The 20,857-nt window shown below is 37.4% G+C and overlaps 1 protein-coding gene across 3 annotated transcripts in view; it reads right to left on the reverse strand.

The window, feature by feature from the left end:
• UFL1 (UFM1 specific ligase 1) overlaps nt 1-12,213 on the reverse strand; it is a 60,437-nt gene extending 48,224 nt beyond the window's left edge. For 2 of the 3 annotated variants that reach the window (XR_014248431.1, XM_082405221.1), the window contains exons 1-3: nt 12,029-12,212; nt 10,698-10,843; nt 9,613-9,641 (exon numbers count right to left, since the gene is read on the reverse strand). Coding sequence is in view for 2 of the 3 variants with exons in the window: in XM_082405221.1 (XP_082261347.1) it covers nt 9,613-9,641; nt 10,698-10,843; nt 12,029-12,105 (252 nt within the window). In the remaining variant the exon portion in view is untranslated. Of the gene's footprint in view, nt 1-9,612; nt 9,642-10,697; nt 10,844-12,028 lie in introns of all 3 variants that reach the window. The other variant, XM_082405222.1, reaches the window with a different exon arrangement.
• Between the last annotated feature and the right edge of the window lie 8,644 nt (nt 12,214-20,857).

The following is a 20,857-nucleotide window of genomic DNA, read 5'->3' on the forward strand; positions in this document are numbered from 1 at the left end:
AAGTTTATAGCAATACATTCTTACCTCAGGAAACAAGAAAAATTTCAAATAAACAACCTAACCTTAAACCTAAAGCAACCAGAAAAAGGACAAACAAAACCTATAGTAGAAGGAAAGAAATCATAAAGATCAAAGCAGAAATAAATGAAATAGAGACGAAGAAAACAATAGCAAAGAACAATGAAACTAAAACCTGGTTCTTTGAAAAGATAAACAAAATTGATAAGCCTTTAGCTAGACTCATCAAGAAAAAAAGGGAGAAGGCTCAAATCAATAAAATTAGAAATGAAAAAGGAGAAGTTACAACAGACATCACAGAAATACGAAGGATCGTGAGAGACTACTACAAGCAACTATATGTCAATAAAATGGACAACATAGAAGAAATGGACAAATTTTTGGAAAGGTACAATCTTTCAAGACTGAACCAGGAAGAAACAGAAAATATGAACAGACCAATCACAAGTACTGAAGTTGAGACTGTGATTAAAAAACTTCCAACAAGCAGAAGTTCAGGACCAGATGGCTTCACAGGCAAATTCTATCAAACATTTAGAGAAGAGTCAACACCTATCCTTTTGAAACTCTTCCAAAAAACTGCAGAGGAAGGAACACTCCCAAACTCATTCTGTGAGGCCACCTTCACCCTGATACCAAAACCAGACAAAGATATCACAAAAAAAGAAAATTACAGGCCAATATCATTGATGAACAGACACAAAAGTCCTCAACAAAATACTAGCAAACAAATCCAACAACACATTAGAAGGATCATACACCACAATCAAGTGGGATTTATCCCAGGGATGCAAGAATTTTTAAATATGCGCAAATCAATCAGTGTGATACACCACATCACAAAACTGAAGAACAAAAACCATATGATAATCTCAATAGATGCAGAAAAAGTTTCTGAAAAAATTCAACACCCATTTATGATAAAAACTCTCCAGAAGGTTGGGCATCGAGGGAACACACCTCAACATAATAAAGGCCATATATATGACAAACCTACAGCTAGCATCATACTCAATGGGGAAAAGCTGAAAGCATTTCCTCTGAGATCAGAAACAAGATAAGGATGTCCAATCTCACCACTTTTATTCAACATAGTTTTGGAAGTCCTAGCCATGGCAACCAGAGAAAAAAAAGAAATAAAAGGAATCCAAATTGGAAAGGAAGTAAAACTGTCACTGTTCACGGATGACATGACACTATACACAGAAAATCCTAAAGATGCTACCAGATAAGTAAAACTCATCAAGGAAATTGGTAAAGTCGCAGGATACAAAATTAACATACAGAAATCTCTTGTTTTTCTATACACTGACAACGAAAGATCAGAACGAAAAATTAAGGATACAATCCCATTTACCACTGCATCAAAAAGAATAAAATACCTAGAAATAAACCCACTTAAAGAGGCAAAAGACCCGTACTCTGAAAACTGTAAGATACTGATGAAAGAAATCAAAGATGATGCAAACAGATGGAAATATATATCATGCTCTTGGATTGGAAGAATCAGTATCATCAAAATGACTATACTACCCAAGGCAATCTACAAATTCAATGCAATTCCTATCAAATTACCAATGGCATTTTTCACAAAACTAGAACAAAAAGTTTTACAATTTGTATGGAAATACAAAAGACTCCAAACAGCCAAAGCAATCCAGAGAAAGAAAAACAGAGCTGGAGGAATCAGGCTCCCTGACTTCAGACTACACTACAGGTTACAGTCATCAAAACAGTATGGCGAGAGAGGAACCAAGATGGCGGAGTAGAAGGATGTGCTCTCACTCCCTCTTGCGAGACCACCAGAATCACAACTAGCTGCTGGACAATCATCGACAGGAAGACACTGAAACTCACCAAAAAAGATACCCCACATCCAAAGACAAAGGAGAAGCCACAATGAGATGACAGGAAGGGCGCAATCAGAGTAAAATCAAATCCCGTAACTGGTGGGTGGCTGACTCACAGACTGGCGAACACTTATACCACAGAAGTCCACCCACTGGAGTGAAGGTTCTGAACCCATGTCAGGCTTCCCAACCTGGGGGTCCAGCAACGGGAGGAGGAATTCAGAGAATCAGACTTTGAAGCCTAGTGGGAATTGATTGCAGGACTTCGACAGGACTGGGGGAAACAGAGACCCCACTCTTGGAGGGCACACACAAAATAGTGCATTGGGACCCAGGGGATGGACGAGTGACCCCAGGGGAGACTGAACCAGACCTACCTGCTAGTGTTGGAAGGTCTCCTGCAGAGGCAGGGGTGGCTCTGTTTCACCGTGGGGACAAGGACAATGGCAGCAGAAGTTCTGGGAAGTACTCCTTGGCGTGAGCCCTCCCAGAGTCTGTCATTAGCCCCACCACAGAGCCCAGGTAGGCTCCAGTGTTGGGTTGCCTCAGGCAAAACAACCAACAGGGAGGGAACCCAGCCCCACCCATCAACAGTCAAGTGGATTAAAGTTTTACTGAGCTCTGACCACCACAGCAACAGTCAGCTCTACCCACCAACAGAGCCTCCCATCAAGCCTCTTAGATAGCCTCAACCACCAGAGGGCAGACAGCAGAAGCAAGAAAAACTACAATCCTGCAGCCTGTGGAACAAAAACCACATTCACAGAAAGACAGACAAGATGAAAAGGCAGAGGGCTATATACCAGATGAAGGAACAAGATAAAACCGCAGAAAAACAACTAAATGAAGTGGAGATAGGCAACCTTCCAGAAAAAGAATTCAGAATAATGATAGTGAAGATGATCCAGGACCTTGGAATAAGAATGGAGGCAAAGATCGAGAAGATACAAGAAATGTTTAACAAAGACCTAGAAGAATTAAAGAACAAACAAACAGAGATGAACAATACAATAACTGAAATGAAAACTACACTAGAAGGAATCAATAGCAGAATAACTGAGGCAGAAGAACGGATAAGTGACCTGGAAGACAGAATGGTGGAATTCACTGCTGTGGGAACAGACTAAAGAAAAAAGAATGAAAAGAAATGAAGACAGCCTAAGAGACCTCTGGGACAACATTAAATGCAACAACATTCGCATTATAGGGGTTCCAGAAGGAGAAGAGAGAGAGAAAGGACCCGAGAAAATATCTGAAGAGATTATAGTCGAAAACTTCCCTAACATGGGAAAGGAAATAGCCACCCAAGTCCAGGAAGCGCAGAGAGTCCCATACAGGATAAACCCAAGAAGAAACACGCCGAGACACATAGTAATCAAAGTGGCAAAAATGAAAGACAAAGAAAAATTATTGAAAGCAGCAAGGGAAAAATGACAAATAACATACAAGGGAACTCCCATAAGATTAACAGCTGATTTCTCATCAGAAACTCTACAAGCCAGAAAGGAGTGGCATGATATACTTAAAGTGATGAAAGGGAAGAACCTACAACCAAGATTACTCTACCCGGCAAGGATCTCATTTAGATTTGATGGAGAAATCAAAAGCTTTACAGACAAGCAAAAGCTAATAGAATTCAGCACCACCAAGCTCTACAACAAATGCTCAAGGAAATTCTCTAAGTGGGAAACACAAGAGAAGAAAAGAACCTACAAAAACAAACCCAAAACAATTAAGAAAATGGTCATAGGAACATACATATCGATAATTACCATAAACGTGAATGGATTAAATGCTCCAACCAAAAGACACAGGCTTGCTGAATGGATACAAAAACAAGACCCATATATATGCTGTCTACAAGAGACCCACTTCAGACCTAGGGACACATACAGACTGAAAGTGAGGGGATGGAAAAAGATATTCCATGCAAATGGAAATCAAAAGAAAGCTGGAGTAGCTATACTCATATCAGATAAAATAGAATTTAAAATAAAGAATGTTAAAAGAAACAAGGAAGGACACTACATAATGATCAAGGGATCAATCCAAGAAGAAGATATAACAATTATAAATATATATGCACCCAACATAGGAGCACCTCAATACATAAGGCAACTGCTAACAGCTATAAAACAGGAAATCGACAGTAACACAATAATAGTGGGGGACTTTAACACCTCACTTACACCAATGGACAGGTCATCCAGACAGAAAATTAATAAGGAAACAGAAGCTTTAAATGACACAATAGACCAGATAGATTTAATTGATATTTATAGGACATTCCACCCAAAAACAGAAGATTACACTTTCTTCTCAAGTGCACACGGAACATTCTCCAGGATAGATCACATCTTGGGTCACAAATCAAGCCTCAGTAAATTTAAGAAAATTGAAATCATATCAAGCATCTTTTCTGACCACAACGCTATGAGATTAGAAATGAATTACGGGGATAAAAACGTAAAAACCACAAACACTTGGAGGCTAAACAATACGTTACTAAATAACCAAGAGATCACTGAAGAAATCAAAGAGGAAATCAAAAAATACCTAGAGACAAATGACAATGAAAACACGACGATCCAAAACCTATGGGATGCAGCAAAAGCAGTACTAAGAGGGAAGTTTATAGTTATACAAGCCTACCTCAAGAAACAAGAAAAATCTCAAGTAAACAATCCAACCTTACACCTAAAGGAACTAGAGATAGAAGAACAAACAAAACCCAAAGTTAGCAGAAGGAAAGAAATCATAAAGATCAGAGCGGAAATAAATGAAATAGAAACAAAGAAAATAATAGCAAAGATCAATAAAACTAAAAGCTGGTTCTCTGAGAAGATAAACAAAATTGATAAGCCATTAGCCAGACTCATCAAGAAAAAGAGGGAGAGGACTCAAATCAATAAAATCAGAAATAAAAAAGAAGTTACAACAGACACCGCAGAAATACAAAGCATCCTAAGAGACTACTACAAGCAACTCTATGCCAATAAAATGGACAACCTGGAAGAAATGGACAAATTCTTAGAAAGGTATAACCTTCCAAGACTGAACCAGGAAGAAACAGAAAATATGAACAGACCAATCACAAGTAATGAAATTGAAACTGTGATTAAAAATCTTCCAACAAACAAAAGCCCAGGACCAGATGGCTTCACTGGTGAATTCTATCAAACATTTAGAGAAGAGCTAACACGCATCCTTCTCAAACTCTTCCAAAAAATTGCAGAGGAAGGAACACTCCCAAACTCATTCTATGAGGCTACCATCACCCTGATACCAAAACCAGACAAAGATACTACAAAAAAAGAAAATTACAGACCAATATCAATGATGAATACAGATGCAAAAATCCTAAACAAAATACTAGCAAACAGAATCCAACAACACATTAAAAGGATCATACATCATGATCAAGTGGGATTTATCCCAGGGATGCAAGGATTCTTCAATATACGCAAATCAATCAATGTGATACACCATATTAACAAATTGAAGAATAAAAACCATATGATCATCTCAATAAATGCAGAAAAAGCTTTTGACAAAATTCAACACGCATTTATGATAAAAACTCTCCAGAAAGTGGGCATAGAGGGAACTTACCTCAACATAATAAAGGCCATATATGACAAACCCACAGCAAACATCATTCTCAACAGTGAAAAACCGAAAGCATTTCCTCTAAGATCAGGAACAAGACAAGGATGTCCACTCTCACCACTATTATTCAACATAGTTTTGGAAGTCCTAGTCATGGCAATCAGAGAAGAAAAAGAAATAAAAGGAATACAAATTGGAAAAGAAGAAGTAAAACTGTCACTGTTTGCAGATGACATGATACTATACATAGAGAATCCTAAAAATGCCACCAGAAAACTACTAGACCTAATCAATGAATCTGGTAAAGTTGCAGGATACAAGATTAATGCACAGAAATCTCTTGCATTCCCATACACTAATGACGAAAAATCTGAAAGAGAAATTATGGAAACACTCCCATTTACCATTGCGACAAAAAATAAAATACCTAGGAATAAACCTACCTAGGGAGACAAAAGACCTGTATGCAGAAAACTATAAGACACTGATGAAAGAAATTAAAGATGATACAAACAGATGGAGAGATATACCATGTTCTTGGATTGGAAGAATCAACATTGTGAAAATGACTATACTACCCAAAGCAATCTACAGATTCAATGCAATCCCTATCAAATTACCAATGGCATTTTTTATGGAACTAGAACAAATCATCTTAAAATTTGTATGGAGACACAAAAGACCCCGAATAGCCAAAGCAGTCTTGAGGGAAAAAAACGGAGCTGGAGGAATCAGACTCCCTGACTAAAGACTATATACTACAAAGCTACAGTAATCAAGAGAATATGGTACTGGCACAAAAACAGAAACATAGATCAATGGAACAAGACCGAAAGCCCAGAGATAAACCCACACACCTATGGTCAACTAATCTATGACAAAGGAGGCAAAGATATACAATGGAGAAAAGACAGTCTCTTCAGTAAGTGGTGCTGGGAAAACTGGACAGCTACATGTAAAAGAATGAAATTAGAATACTCTCTAACACCATACACAAAAATAAACTCAAAATGGATTTGAGACCTAAATGTAAGATCGGACACTGTAAAACTCTTAGAGGAAAACATAGGAAGAACACTCTTTGACATCAATCTCAGCAAAATCTTTTTTGATCCACCTCCTAGAGTAATGGAAATAAGAACACAAATAAACAAATGGGACCTAATGAAACTTAAAAGCTTTTGCACAGCAAAGGAAACCATAAACAAGACCAAAAGACAACCCTCAGAATGGGAGAAAATATTTGCAAATGAATCAACGGACAAAGGATTAATCTCCAAAATATATAAACAGCTCATTCAGCTCAATATTAAAGAAACAAACAACCCAATCCAAAAACGGGCAGAAGATCTAAATAGACATTTCTCCAAAGAAGACATACAGATGGCCAAGAAGCACATGAAAAGATGCTCAACATCACTAATTATTAGAGAAATGCAAATCAAAAGTAATATGAGGTATCACCTCACACCAGTTAGAATGGGCATCATCAGCAAATCTACAAACAACAAATGCTGGAGAGGGTGTGGAGAAAAGGGAACCCTCTTGCACTGTTGGTGGGAATGTAAATTGATACAGCCACTATGGAGAACAATATGGAGGTTCCTTAAAAAACTAAAAATAGAATTACCATATGACCCAGCAATCCCACTTCTGGGCATATACCCAGAGAAAATCGTAATTCAAAAAGACACATGCACCTCAATGTTCATTGCAGCACTATTTACAATAGCCAGGTCATGGAAGCAACCTAAATGCCCATCGACAGACGAATGGTTAAAGAAGTTGTTGTACATATATACAATGGAATATTACTCAGCCATAAAAAGGAACGAAAATGAGTCATCTGTTGAGACGTGGATGGATCTAGACACTGTCATACAGAGTGAAGTAAGTCAGAAAGAGAAAAACAAATGTCGTATATTAACGCATGTATTTGGAACCTAGAAAAACGGTACAGATGAACCGGTTTGCAGGGCAGAAGTTGAGACACAGATGTAGAGAAGAAACGTATGGACACCAAGGGGGGAAAACTGCGGTGGGGTGGGAATGGTGGTGTGCTGAATTGGGCGATTGGGATTGACATGTGTACAGTGATGTGTATAAAATTGATGACTGATTGGAAAAAAAAAAAAACAGTATGGCACTGGCACAAAAACAAATATAGATCAACGGAATAGGACAGAAAGCCGAGAAATAAACCCACATACTTATGGTCAATTCATTTATGACAAAGGAGGCAAGAATATACAATGGAGAAAAGACTGTCTCTTCAGTAAGTGGTGCTGGGAAAACTGGACAGCTACATGTAAAAGAATGAAATTAGAACACTCTCTAACATCATACACAAAAATAAACACAAAATGGATTAAAGACCTCAATGTAAGACTGGATACTATAAAACTCTTAGAGGAAAACATAGGCAGAACACTCTGACATAAATCGCAGCAATATTTTTTTTTAACATCTTTATTGGAGTATAATTGCTTTACAATGTTGTGTTAGTTTCTGCTGTATAACAAAGTGAATCAGCTATATATATACATATATCCCCATATCCCCTCCCTCTTGTGTCTCCCTCCCAGCAATATCTTTATGGATCCACCTCCTAGAGTAATGAAAATAAAAGCAAAAATAAACATATGGCACCTAACTAAACTTAAAAGTTTTGCACAGCAAAGGAAACCATAAACAAAACGAAAAGGCAATCCACAGACTGGGAGAAAATATTTGCAAATGAAGTGGGTGACAAGGGATTAATCTCCAAAATATACAAACAGCTCATGTAACTCAATATCAAAAAAACAATCCAATCAAAAAATGCACACAAGATCTAAACAGACATTTCTCCATCAACATACAGATGGCCAAAACAACATGAAAATATGCTCAACATCACTAATTATTAGAGAATGCAAATCAAAACTACAATCAGGTATCACCTAACACTGGTCAGAATGGCCATCATCAAGAAGTCTACAAACAATATATGCTGGAGAGGCTACGGAGAAAAGGGAACCCTCCTACACTGTTGGTGGGAATGTATATTGGTACAACCACTATGGAGAACCGTACGGAGGTTCCTTAAAAAACTAAAAATAGAGTTGCCATATGATCCAGCAATCCCACTCCTAGGCATACATCCGGAGAATACTATACTTCAAAAAGATACATGCACGGCAATGTTCATTGCAGCACTATTTACAATAGGTAAATTGCTTCCAATTAGGTTGGAAGCAACCTAAATGTCCATCAACAGAGGAATGGATAAAGATGTGCTACATATGTACAATGGAATAGTACTCAGCCATAAAAAAGAATGAAATAATGCCATCTGCAGCAACATGGACGGACCTAGAGATTATCACATTAAGTGGAGTATGTCAGACAGAGAAAGTCAATTATCGTATGATATCACTTATATGAGGAATCTAAAAAAAAAAATGATACAAATGAAGTTATTTACAAAACAGAAACAGACTCAGAGCCTTTGAAAACAAACTTATGGTTACCAAAGGGGAAAGGTCAGGAGGAGGGATAAATTAGGAGTTTGGGATTAACATATACACATTACTATACATAGATAATCAACAAGGACCTACTGCATAGCACAGGGAATGGTACTCAATATTCTGTAATAACCTATACAGGAAAAGAATCTGAAAAAGAACTATAAATCAACTATACTCCAGTATAAAATAAAAATTAAAAAAAAAGAAGTTGTACCATTTCACACAAAATTTGCCAGTTTCTTGTATATACCGTAGTGTACCTTACTGATGACATGTACACCTGTATTTTCTAAAAATATCTTCTATATTTCTTTTACTTCCACATATTAAAAACAAATAAACATGAAACTGGTGATTTTTCTCCCAAAATTACATAAATTTTGTAATTACATGAAGTGACAATTATGAGTTTATTTCGTAAAGAATAAAGAATAAGCAAGTCAACTGAGAAAGAAGAACTTATTAAACTGATTCAATATGTCAGTGAGGGTTATGTAATTATTTCTTCACAAACACAAAACACGATACCAGTACCAAGTGAATACTTAGGGCATTGAAAAAATTAATGATATAAAAAACACTTGAGGAATCAAAGTAAAAACTATTATAAAGTTGAAACTTACCTGTTGCAGATCAACAATGTTTACTCGACCTTTAAAGAAAAGACATTCATTTATTTTACATTATGTGTTAAGTACATACCAGCCAAAAACTGTAAATTCCAAAGATTTATGTTTTGGACCGTCAAGGTCCTCCTTCTACAAAGGACACAGGGCTGCAGTAATTAATGTCTTCAAATGCAAACCATTAGCTGAATAAATTTTCATGACTTAAGGTACAGACAATAGTTTATTTTCAAAGTTCCATTTGTCATATCAGGCCAATTAGAGAATCAGCTGATACACGGGTTGGCCAGATATACAGAGGTTATTTACCTCCCTTTGCAATTTTATCTACTGTGACCAAAGAGATACAGACAACTAAATTCAGGTAAACTTTTTTCAATTATTTGAAACTGGTAGGTTCCCACTTATTAGCTAAAGAATATCTGTTAAGTATTCCAAATTATAGCTAATATTTTATTAGGACTATGCAGGAAGATAAAAAACAAACACCAAGGGTGTATGTAATGACATCTAATGAGTTGTTTTCACAGATGCATCTAATCTAATCAAATAGTGTTCAAATTTGCTCAGTAATTGGTTCAAATTTCAAAAAGACAAAGGAAACAAAAACTTTTTGTATGCTTGTAATAGCATTTCCTACAAACAGATGTAGCACATTAAATTGTTTCCTAATTTGAAAATACTTAAAGTTTAAAAAAGAGCATGGTAGTACAACCTTGATTTTCAACACTCTATAATTTAAAATCTCTATTCCCTCTTCATAATTATCACCTGATAACTAAGTATCCACCCCTGAGTCACCCAATAAATTCATCAACTGTGAAAAGAAACAGCTGATTAATTCACATACAGAACACATAACCCAAAATAATAAAAAATGCTATTTTTAAAGTGACAATATTTGACTTCATTTAAATTATACGATCATGTTTACCTAAACCTATTAAAAATATTAAGGCTGATTACCATATTAACAATTGAAAGGGTGTCTTATAACCTCCAAATCACTTATGATGTATAGTTTTAAGGGTTTTTTCCCCCCTTCCAAAGAACCAGAAGAAAAAAACTAAGGAATTACTTACCACCTCGAACATGTAGCTCATCTCTCATTTCTTTACTAATTTGGGCTGGAGTAATATATTCCTTCCCATCAAGTGTGTGAACTACTTCTAGCTGTTTCTGAGCAATCAATTTATTCACAATCTCAATGCAATTCCGCTCTGACAACCTGAGGGAAACAAAAGTTAAGTTTTAAAAATGCATTTGATACATTCAGGGCATAATATGATTAAGAAAAGTATGAAAATGGGCTTTTAAAAAGGTTTGGGTAGTCATTAGGTTCTATATTACAAAATCTGTATCTTTTATTAGTATAATACTAATTCAATAAATTTAAAAAGTTCTAGGGAGTAAACAGGTTTACATGAACTTAAATCATGTAGTTCATTGTTACAAATCTTTCTATTACAGATTTCAAGTTTGCTCTCTCTTCTAGGCCTGCTTCTAATCTTCAAATCTGAAAAATGAGGACATGTAATTTACATAAGGGAAAAAACTGCCCTACTTTTATTTCAATTTTCACTTTAGCTTCAGTTTAAAAAAAAACCCCAAATTTTCTTTTATTGAATGCATTATTGCCTCATTCATAAAACCCATCAGTAGGCAGGAGACAGGAAAACACGTTAAGCGTCCTATTTTGCAGGAAAACACGTTAAGCGTCCTATTTTGCTCGCACTGATACAAAACACAGCATCAAGGGATTAAAGTCTTCAGCCCCAGGGAACAAGACAAGGAAGAGTCAACAGATAAAAAAGGGTTCTACTAGCTTTTTACGTGCTCGGTAATGGTAAAAAGCAGAGTTAGGGTGCTTTTCAGGACACCCCCCCCCCCACAAAGGTTAGTGGGTTTGTAGGAAATATCAGTGTCCGGAGTCCCTAAAAATGACAGATGAGACCCTGGCTCTGGCCTAGCACACCTGTTCTGGAGAATAAAAAGGCAAAATGTTTAAGGAGTCAACATAGTATTTGCAAAGTACTGTATTTCGGGGTTAGCGTCTCCTTTCAAGCTCTAAGTCAGGCAGTGTATAACAGACAATGACTTGCTGACGGTTAAGTAAGGGTCAGAGGGACGTTCTTAAGACAGCTCCAAGTCACCAGCCCCAGCTGTCGTGGGGGGGAGGCCGCGCCTGCACCTGGCTGGGGCTTAAAGGGTGGGGGGATGTTCTCGGTCTCCCCCCGCCGAGAATTATACTGGCAGCCGCAATCTAGGCACTGGGAGCGTGGGAGGGGGCGGGAACGCTGACAGCGGCTGGGGGAGGTCCGGGGTCCAAGGCCTGGGGTTTGCGGCCTCAGGTCTTGGCGTGGCCGCCCAGGGGCTATTTTGGACTCCATAATGGAGAGGGAGGGTCAGGCACCTCTGCGTGGCCTCTGCGAACTGCGCCCGCTGGAAGTCAGCCGCCAACCGCCTAATCTCTTCCCAAGCGTCCGCCATCTCGGCCCTACTCGCCAAGCAGCCGACCAACAGCAGACACGTCAGCCGAAAAGCCACGGGAGCCGAGGCGGAACGGGCCGCGCAAAGGGACAAGAGACTCCTCCCCGACGCAGCTAGGAAACGCGTGCGGCCGGCGCAGGCGTGGGCGGGGCCCGAAGAGCCGCAGCCCCGCCCACCCCGCGCGGGAGGTTTGTCCTCGGCTATGGGAGCCCGGCAGGGACTTCTGAGAGCTAGGCTGCGAGGTGTCTCCTCGGCCGCGGATGGGTTGCAGGAAAGCCAAGTTAATAAAGTGTTACTTTCGGTCTTTGTTTGCATTATCCCTAATGTTTTGGAGCAGTGATAATCAAATTAACTACTCTTCTTTTTGTTTTCTGCCCTCCCTTTGGTTTATTTTTGGGACGGGGGCGGGGGGGGGGGGAGTGGGGGCGGGGAGGAGATGTGCCCGGGCCTGCAGTTAGTATCCCCTCTTCTCTAGCTGTTAACGAAGGGCAATCCCGTTTGTATAGGGAATCATGCTTATTTTTACTTGGGCTCAAAGCTTTGAACCTGTTGGATAATTACTTTTTTTTTTTTTTTTGCACAAATATGAATAATTTGGGTACCATAAATGTTGGGAACTGCTTTCATGTAATCTAGAGCCTTTCCGATTTCTCTTACTGGGAGGATTAGCTCCATCAAATAATGAAGAAATATAAACATAAGGTAGTAAATGTATATGGATGGCTAAATGGCTCTGGATGGAATGGAAGAAACAAGGAGCACGTTTGTTTTGCTTTCCCCTACATTGAAATCAGTAAAAAGTAGATAGTTACTCTGGAGTACCTTTCTTGATCCGTTTAACTTTTATACCTACTCTTCATTTATAAAAAATGTATATACTATACATATATAATTCCTTTTAACTATATGCCCTATAGAGTTGGTGAAGGGGAGTTATTTCAGTTACTTTCCCATCTCAGTATCTCATTCTGGGTCACTCAAAGCCAGTGCCACAAATGTTCTTGTCTAGTAAAGTTCCCAGCTTTATGTAAAATGCAGAAAACAGTAATAAAACCTGTCACTAAGTACTGCCACCAAACAGGCAAACTGTTGGGCAATGTGGTTGCAAACTGAGAGGTGGAACACCGGACGTTAAAGAGGTAACTTGGAATAGAGGAGGTGATGTGGTCCCAAAGGGCATCAAGTTTCAGGACAAGCAGAAACATTCATTCATGTAGCAAATACTTATTGATTATCAGATGCCATGGAGTACAGTGGTGGATAAGGCAGACGTGATCTTGCCATAAACAACTTGAAAATCTAAGGAAGCAGATTTTTAAAAAGCCATTTAATATAAAGTATGAAATTTATAACAATAGGAGAAGTATAATGTACTATGTGACTACTTGATATCCAGACTTCTTACTGATCATGTAAGACTCACGATCAGCATGGAGTCTACTTTCCAGCAGCATCCTCTGCGGCTGCATACCACATGTGGAGTAGCACACTGTGTCCTAGATACACCAAGCCTTTTCAGGACTTCATGTCTTTTCTGGAATGCATGTCGTCTTCTTCACTCTCCTCTACCCACATTTATTTTTTAACTTATTCTTCCATTATGTCCCAGCTTAAATAAAACTCTTCAATGAAACTTTTAAAATTCCTGCAATTGTTTCATATGCTGTGTCCCCACAATTCTCTATTCAGATGTCTCTAGCAGCAAGCAAAATTATACTGTAATTTTTACTCACTACATCTCTCAGTAGTCTGAGCTCTTCAGTGAGCTCCTAAATGCTCTTTAGCATTTAGGATGACAACTGGTACATAGTGCCTGGTATATTCCATAAATGTTAAATGAGTAAGTCAATGTAAATGGTTTGGTGCAGCACTACATTTTGGTACAGTAGTAACATTTACATTTATTCCTAAAAAGGGAATAATTCCTAAAAAGGAAGAAATCATGATTGTACTTTGTAGAGACGGCTTGTGCTGACTAAAAGGATAGCCACCAGACAGATGAAGCTATTTAAATTTAAGTTAATTAAAATTAAGATTATACCAGCAATGAACAAGTGGAACTTGAAATTGAAAACACAATATCATTTTCATTAGCGAGCCCCCAAATGAAATACTTAGGTATAAATCTAACAAAATATGTATAAGATCTACGTGAGGAAAACTACAAACTCTAATGAATGAAATCAAAGAAGAACTAAATAAAGGGAGAGATAGTCCATATTCATGGATAGGAACACTCAATATCATCAAGATGTCAATTCTTCCCAACTTGATCTATAGATGCAATGCAATCCCAATCAAAATCCCAGCAAGTAACCTTGTGGGTATCAATAAGCTGTTTCTGAAGTTTATATGGCGAGTCAAAAGACCCAGAATAGTCAACATGGTATTGAAGGAGAAGAACAAATTTGAAGGACTGACACTACCTGAATTTAAGACTTATTACAAAGCCACAGTAATCAAGACAGTGTGGTATTGGTGAAAGAATAGACAAACAGATCAATGAAACAGAATAGAGATCCCAGAAGTAAACCGATGTAAGTATAGTCAGCTAATCTTCCACAAAGGAACAAAATGTAATACAATGGAGCAAATATAGTCTTTTCAACAAATAGTACTGGAACAACTAGACATTCACATGCAAAAAAAAGGAATCTGGACATAGACTTTACACTCTTCATAAAAATTAAGTGAAAATGGATCACAGACCTAAATGTAGAATGCAACTATAAAACTCCTAGGAGATAACAGGAGAAAATTTAGATGACTTCTGGCATGTCAATAACTTTTGAGATAAAACACCAAAGGCACAATGCATAAAAGAAATAATTGATAAGCTGGACTTCATTAAAATTAAAAACTGCTCTGCAAAAGTCCATGTCAAGAGAACAGAAGGCAAGCCACAGGATGGGAGTAAATATTTGCAAAAGACACATATGATAAAAGACTATTTTCCAAAAGATAGAAAGAAGTCTTAACATTCAACAATAAGAAAATAAACAACCAGATAGAAAAATGGACCAAAGACCTTAACAGACACCTCACCAAAGTAGATATACAGATGGCAAAGCAGCATATGAAAAGTTGCTTCATATCATATGTCATCAAAGAAATGTAAATTTAAACAGCAAGATACCACTACACACCTATCAGTATGGCCAAAATCTGGAATGCTGACAACACCAAATGCTGGCTAGGATGTGGAGCAACAGGAATCCTCATTCGTTGATGGGAATGCAAATTGGTACAGCTGTCTTGGAGACAGTTTGTCACTTTCTTACAAAACTAAACATACTCTTAACATGATTCAGCAATCACACTCCTTGGTATTTACCCAAAGGAGCTGAAAAATTATGTCCACATAAAACCTGCAGACAGATGTTTATAGCATCTTTATTCATAATTGCCCAAACTTGGAAGCAACTAAGATTTCTTTCAAAGGATGAATGGATAAATGAACTGTGGTAAATCCAGACAATGGAATATTATTCAGCACCAAAATGAAATGAGTTATCAAGTCATGAAAAGACATGGAGAAAACAAACGCATATTACTAAGTGAAAGGAGTCAATCTGACAAGTTTACATACTGTATGATTCCAACTACATGACATTATGGAAAAAGCAAAACTATGAAGGCAGTAAAAAGATCAGTGGTTACCAGTGTTTGGGAAGGGAAGAGGGATGAATAGGTGAAACACAGAGGCTTTTTAGGGCAGTGAGAATGCTCTGTATGATACTATAATGATGGATGCTTGTCATTATACATTTGTTCACATCAGTAGAATGTACAACACCAAGAGTGAGCCATTATGTAACTATGGACTTTGGGTGATTCTGACGTGTTAATGTAAGTGTATCCGTTGTAACAAATGTACCCCTCTGGTGGGGGATGTTGATAATGGAGAGGCTGTACGTATGTGGGGGAACGGGGTATATGGGGACTTTCTGCACCTTCTTCACAGTTTTGCTGTGAAGCTAAAACTGCTCTAAAAAATAAAGTCTTTAAAAATATATGTATCATTTAATGTCAGTTCTTTAGTCACAAAAGCCACTCAATAGCCACATGTGGCTCATGGCTATCTTATGGGACAGTATAGAAAACCAATTTTATCTTCACCAAAAGTTCTGTTGGACAGCTCTGGTTTAGACCTTTGATAAGGGCACAGATTTGTTCAGACTCTGAGCTCATGAGACTCAAAGCAACCACCTCCACCTAGCAACCATATATCCCAACTACAGTTTCAGTTATTTTGAATGGGGTATAAAAATTTGAATAGGGACTATTTCAGTGTTAGCCAACATCTGATACATTACCTGATAGAATAAGGGTAGGCACTAGTGGCTACTGAATAAGAGATGAGAGATTCCTTTTAAGAACAATCTTTGTGTAGACTTGAAACATAGAGCTTCAATTTTCTAGAATATTTTCTAACAATTTGTGTCTACAAACTTAAGTCGGATTTTGACATGTACATTATGTGGGAAGGAGTCAAGGTTTTCTCAGCTACACTAGGTACATGATTGTGACACCATCCTTAGAGTCATCTTAATTTCAAAGGCTAATGAAATATTCTAATATCTGTAATGTGGATTGATGGTTTCACTGATTTGATATGAGCTGTGATCCTGTAAAATTCCTCCAAGATAAACTTTCTCCAACTTAACCAGCAAAATAAAACTAAACAACTGCAAAACGGGTACTTTCAAGCAAGTCAGTATTCATTATTTGTTGTTGTAGAGAAATTACAAAGACATAGACAGTGTTAATTACATAGCTGACATTATCTTATTGTAGTTAGGGATATAACAGTTACCTTAACCTCATCATCAAAAATGGCAGTATAATCTTGTACATAGAAAGCATCAATGCCTTAGGAAACTACCGTGATTCATGGGTGGAAGAAGAGAGAAAAGGTCAGTAAGCAAGAAGATGAAATTGAAGAGATAGAAATAAGGGAAGCGAGAAGGTATAGGGGATCGAACAGTTAACAATACCTCTGCATGATCAAAGGGAATGTAAATAAATGCAACCCTGTTGGCTTTTAAGATAAAGAGGTTGTGACTTTTCAGAGGCCACTTTTTTTCCCTTCAGTGGTTGCAATCAAAGTCAGATTGTAGGACTACTTCATAAGCAAATGAGAATGATGGGAGAAAGAACAAAGAGAACTTATCAGATATTAAATGAAAAGAAGATAAGTCAATGAAAAGAGAGATTGTGATAATGTTGAAGAGGTAGGCAGCAAATCACTCAGGGGTCACAGAATCAGAGGATATCAGGGCAGGAAAGGCTCTTCAGATCATCCATGCTAATATCCATCCACGGTAATAATTTGTGAGTCTCTGGTAGATTATGTACTTTTTGCTTGAACATTTGAAGTGATGAAGTGTTCCCTTCTTTGCAGGGTAGATTAATTCAGTTTGGGACAGATCTGTTAGAAATTCCTTCCTTATACTAAAGCAAGATCTGTTTCTCTGTAGCTTCCATATTCTTTCCTTGGGTGATTGACAGGATGACTCTGATATATCTTTCCCATGACAACTCTCCAGATATTCAAAGCATGTTCCTCCTGTTTTCTTTTTCCAAGTTAAACATCTCAGATACTTCAATTATATCTCATGACGAGATTTCCAGACTTCTGAATATCCTGGCTACCCTCTCTTGTTAAATTCTAGTTTGCCAATGTCAACTTTAGAAAGTGATGCCCAGAAGGAATTTAGTATTTTACACATAGTCTGACTAGAGTGATGACAGTGAGATTAATTTCCCTAGATATTATACTTCTGTTAATTGGACTCTTGGCTTAAATTGAGCTGGTAATGAACTGTATCTGACTGGTATTCATCTAAATTGCTATCAAACCAGGTTTAGTCTATTCTGTACCTGAACAAATTAATTTTATTTGATAACTTTTGCCTTGTTATTTTTGACCCATTCATTCATTAATTCTTTCAACAAATAGTGTTTGAGGTCTACTATATGCCAGGCTTTGTAGTATGCCCTGGGGATACCAAGAAGAACAAATTGTTCTAAATGGTTAAGGCTATTTCAAAAATTATCTGTGTCATTCACCATTGTTATTTCTGCCATCACTTGTCATCTATAAATTTGATAAATATGATTAAGTCTTTATTCAACTTAATAACATAATTGATTAAGAGAGAATCAAGGACATATACCTGTGATGACTGATGACACTCATACAATAGGACCCTAGATTCTAAAATTTTAGAGTCAGAGGGAACATCTAACAGTGTGGTTCATTTATTTTATAAAAGAGAGTTAACAAATGCCTTTGGGTATGATTGTCTTAAATGCCATACTTCTTTTGTTTAAGGGGAAGATCACGGAATGCCACTTTGTTTATAGAATTTCATAATTCAAATTTATTAATCTTAGGAGGAGTAAATTTTTCCAGATTTACTCTTAAGGAACTCGTACTGTTTTCTACTGATCATCATTTTTTAAAATTTAAATCCTGCAAAGCCATTTATTTAATGATTTATCTTAGAATATGTCATGCTTTCGTATATTTTTCTTTTCCTTATTATTCCAAAATCAGGTTTTAAACTCCCTTTTGTTATTTGTAGGTTTTGTTGAGAGGTGAGGGAGCAAGTTTCTGCTCATTCTGACCTTTTGCCTTCATCAGTAAAGCAATAACCAGCATCGATTCTGGTTCCCATCACTTTATCTTTGGTACATAATCTTTGTAGTCTGACTTATGGAGTCAAATGCATGTCAATATTTTGTAAACTATAAAATTCTCTGTATATTTATGCCCCCTATTTATGCCTCACTAGTGTCATTTGTGATTATATTGGCAGAATTTCATTTTAGAGCCACACTTCTGTGAAAATTGTGCTGCAAATATATATATTTATTCCAAAAGCACTAAGTATTCTTTTGTTTCCAAGGGAACAAATACTATATTACTCTTTTCTGGTTTTGCTTTTCCCCCCCAATTCCTTCACAATGCTGTATTTAGAGCCAGATTTATTAGCTCCAGGCATCACTTTCTTTGCAGCATACACTTCTCCACAGTGTAACTCCCAGGCAAAATGACAAAAAGGCAAATTCGCAAAGGAAATTAGTTCTCTTGTCAGTGCTTGGGCTTTGCTCTCAAAGGAGTTGTAAATTCTTCTGTTTCACCAACAAAGTATGATTTAAAGGGATATATTGCCAACTCGTATCAGTGCTAAGGCAGTGGTAGGTAGAGTTAATAGTCATAGGAACACATTTTAAAGAAATACATAGTATCTGTGCTTCCTGTCAAGCAAGGGAAAAGTTAGACTGGCTCAAACTCCAGGAACAACTGTGTCATTCTTCTTCTCCTCCTTTCCTTCTTCTCCTTCTCCTCCTTCTTTTTTTTCTTCTTTTTTACCTTTTGACCACTTTCACCCATTTCACCCACTCCCAACACTTCACCTCTGGCAACTACTGATCTGTTTGGTATCTGTATCTATGAGTTAAAAAAAAATTTTTTTTTGTTTTTTATGTTCCACATATAAGTGATACCATACAGTATTTGTCTTTCTCTCTTTTCTTTCTTCTTTCTCTCTTGCTTCTTCTCCTCTCTCAATTTCTTCCTTCTCTTCTTCTTTCTCTATGCGTTAATTATTAATTACACCAACAAGATGACATGTTGTAAAGAAATAGGACTTGCAGCAGATGCCACACTATAGTGGCAGCAGTGACAACATCTGGAAGTTGTCAAGAGCCACAGCTGGCATCCCTAAAATTCACCTTCCTAAATTCCATTCCGAGGAGATTGTTTCTGAAAGTAAGTTCTGGCCAAGCTCCTAAAGTGCCAAAATCAAGGGTAATTGGCATCTATCCTAGTTCATGTGAAAGGTAAAAATGTCTTCAGATATATAGATATACAGGCTATGTGAATGCAAACCTTTAAGACAATTCTTATGCTCTTTTAATTGAATTTGTTTCTCTGAATCTTAAAATATATGCTTATATTTTAAGCAGATCGAGTTTGTTTATGAGGGAGATATTGCTGATATCTGTTATTACTTACCATAGTAACTATATTTCTGCATAATTTTTACATGGACTAAACATTTATTGTCTTGCTCTACATTTGCTTGACAACAGTGATTCTAATCAATTTTATAGGGTCAGCAAATACACAGCACACAAGCTAACACTTCCTTCTAGCACCCAGGGCAGACCACTAATCAATGATGGCATTTGTCTTGCTAAGCCTAGAAATGCCTCAGATTTCTTCTCAAACAATGTTCCAGCCAACCGCTGACAATATATCAGAGTTGGCACTTGCTATGAAATATATTTGTCATTCCAGAGCAAGGCCATACCTCTGAGAAATAACCTCATGTAAAAAGATCTGTGGGCAGTGGCATCAGAAATGTAAGGGTCACCGATTGAGTATGTCAGAAATCTCTCTGATTGGGGAATTGTGCTAGGAAAATCAGATAGAGATCCTAATTTCTCAGGAGCTGGGAACTGCGGGAAGGTAATTCTGGTTTGGACTTGGAGTAAATGTCAGATGCAAGTGAAGAGAGAAAACAAACTTTGGGGCTACATCTCTAGATCTGTATATTGTCTATCTGTGTAGCCATCAGTCAGATTCTTCTCATTCTATTGAGCGTTTGTGTGTGTGTGTGTGTGTGTGTGTGTGTGTGTGTCTGTGTTCTAAGATGGTGCCAATTGTGACATCATAGGTGTTCCTTGGGACTAGCTGCCCAAAGGAGGATGAAAGAGAAAACATTTGTTTTTGGTTTTG

The sequence above is a fragment of the Balaenoptera borealis genome (genome assembly GCF_965194805.1).
Source record: "Balaenoptera borealis genome assembly, chromosome: 9".
NCBI lineage: Eukaryota > Metazoa > Chordata > Mammalia > Artiodactyla > Balaenopteridae > Balaenoptera > Balaenoptera borealis.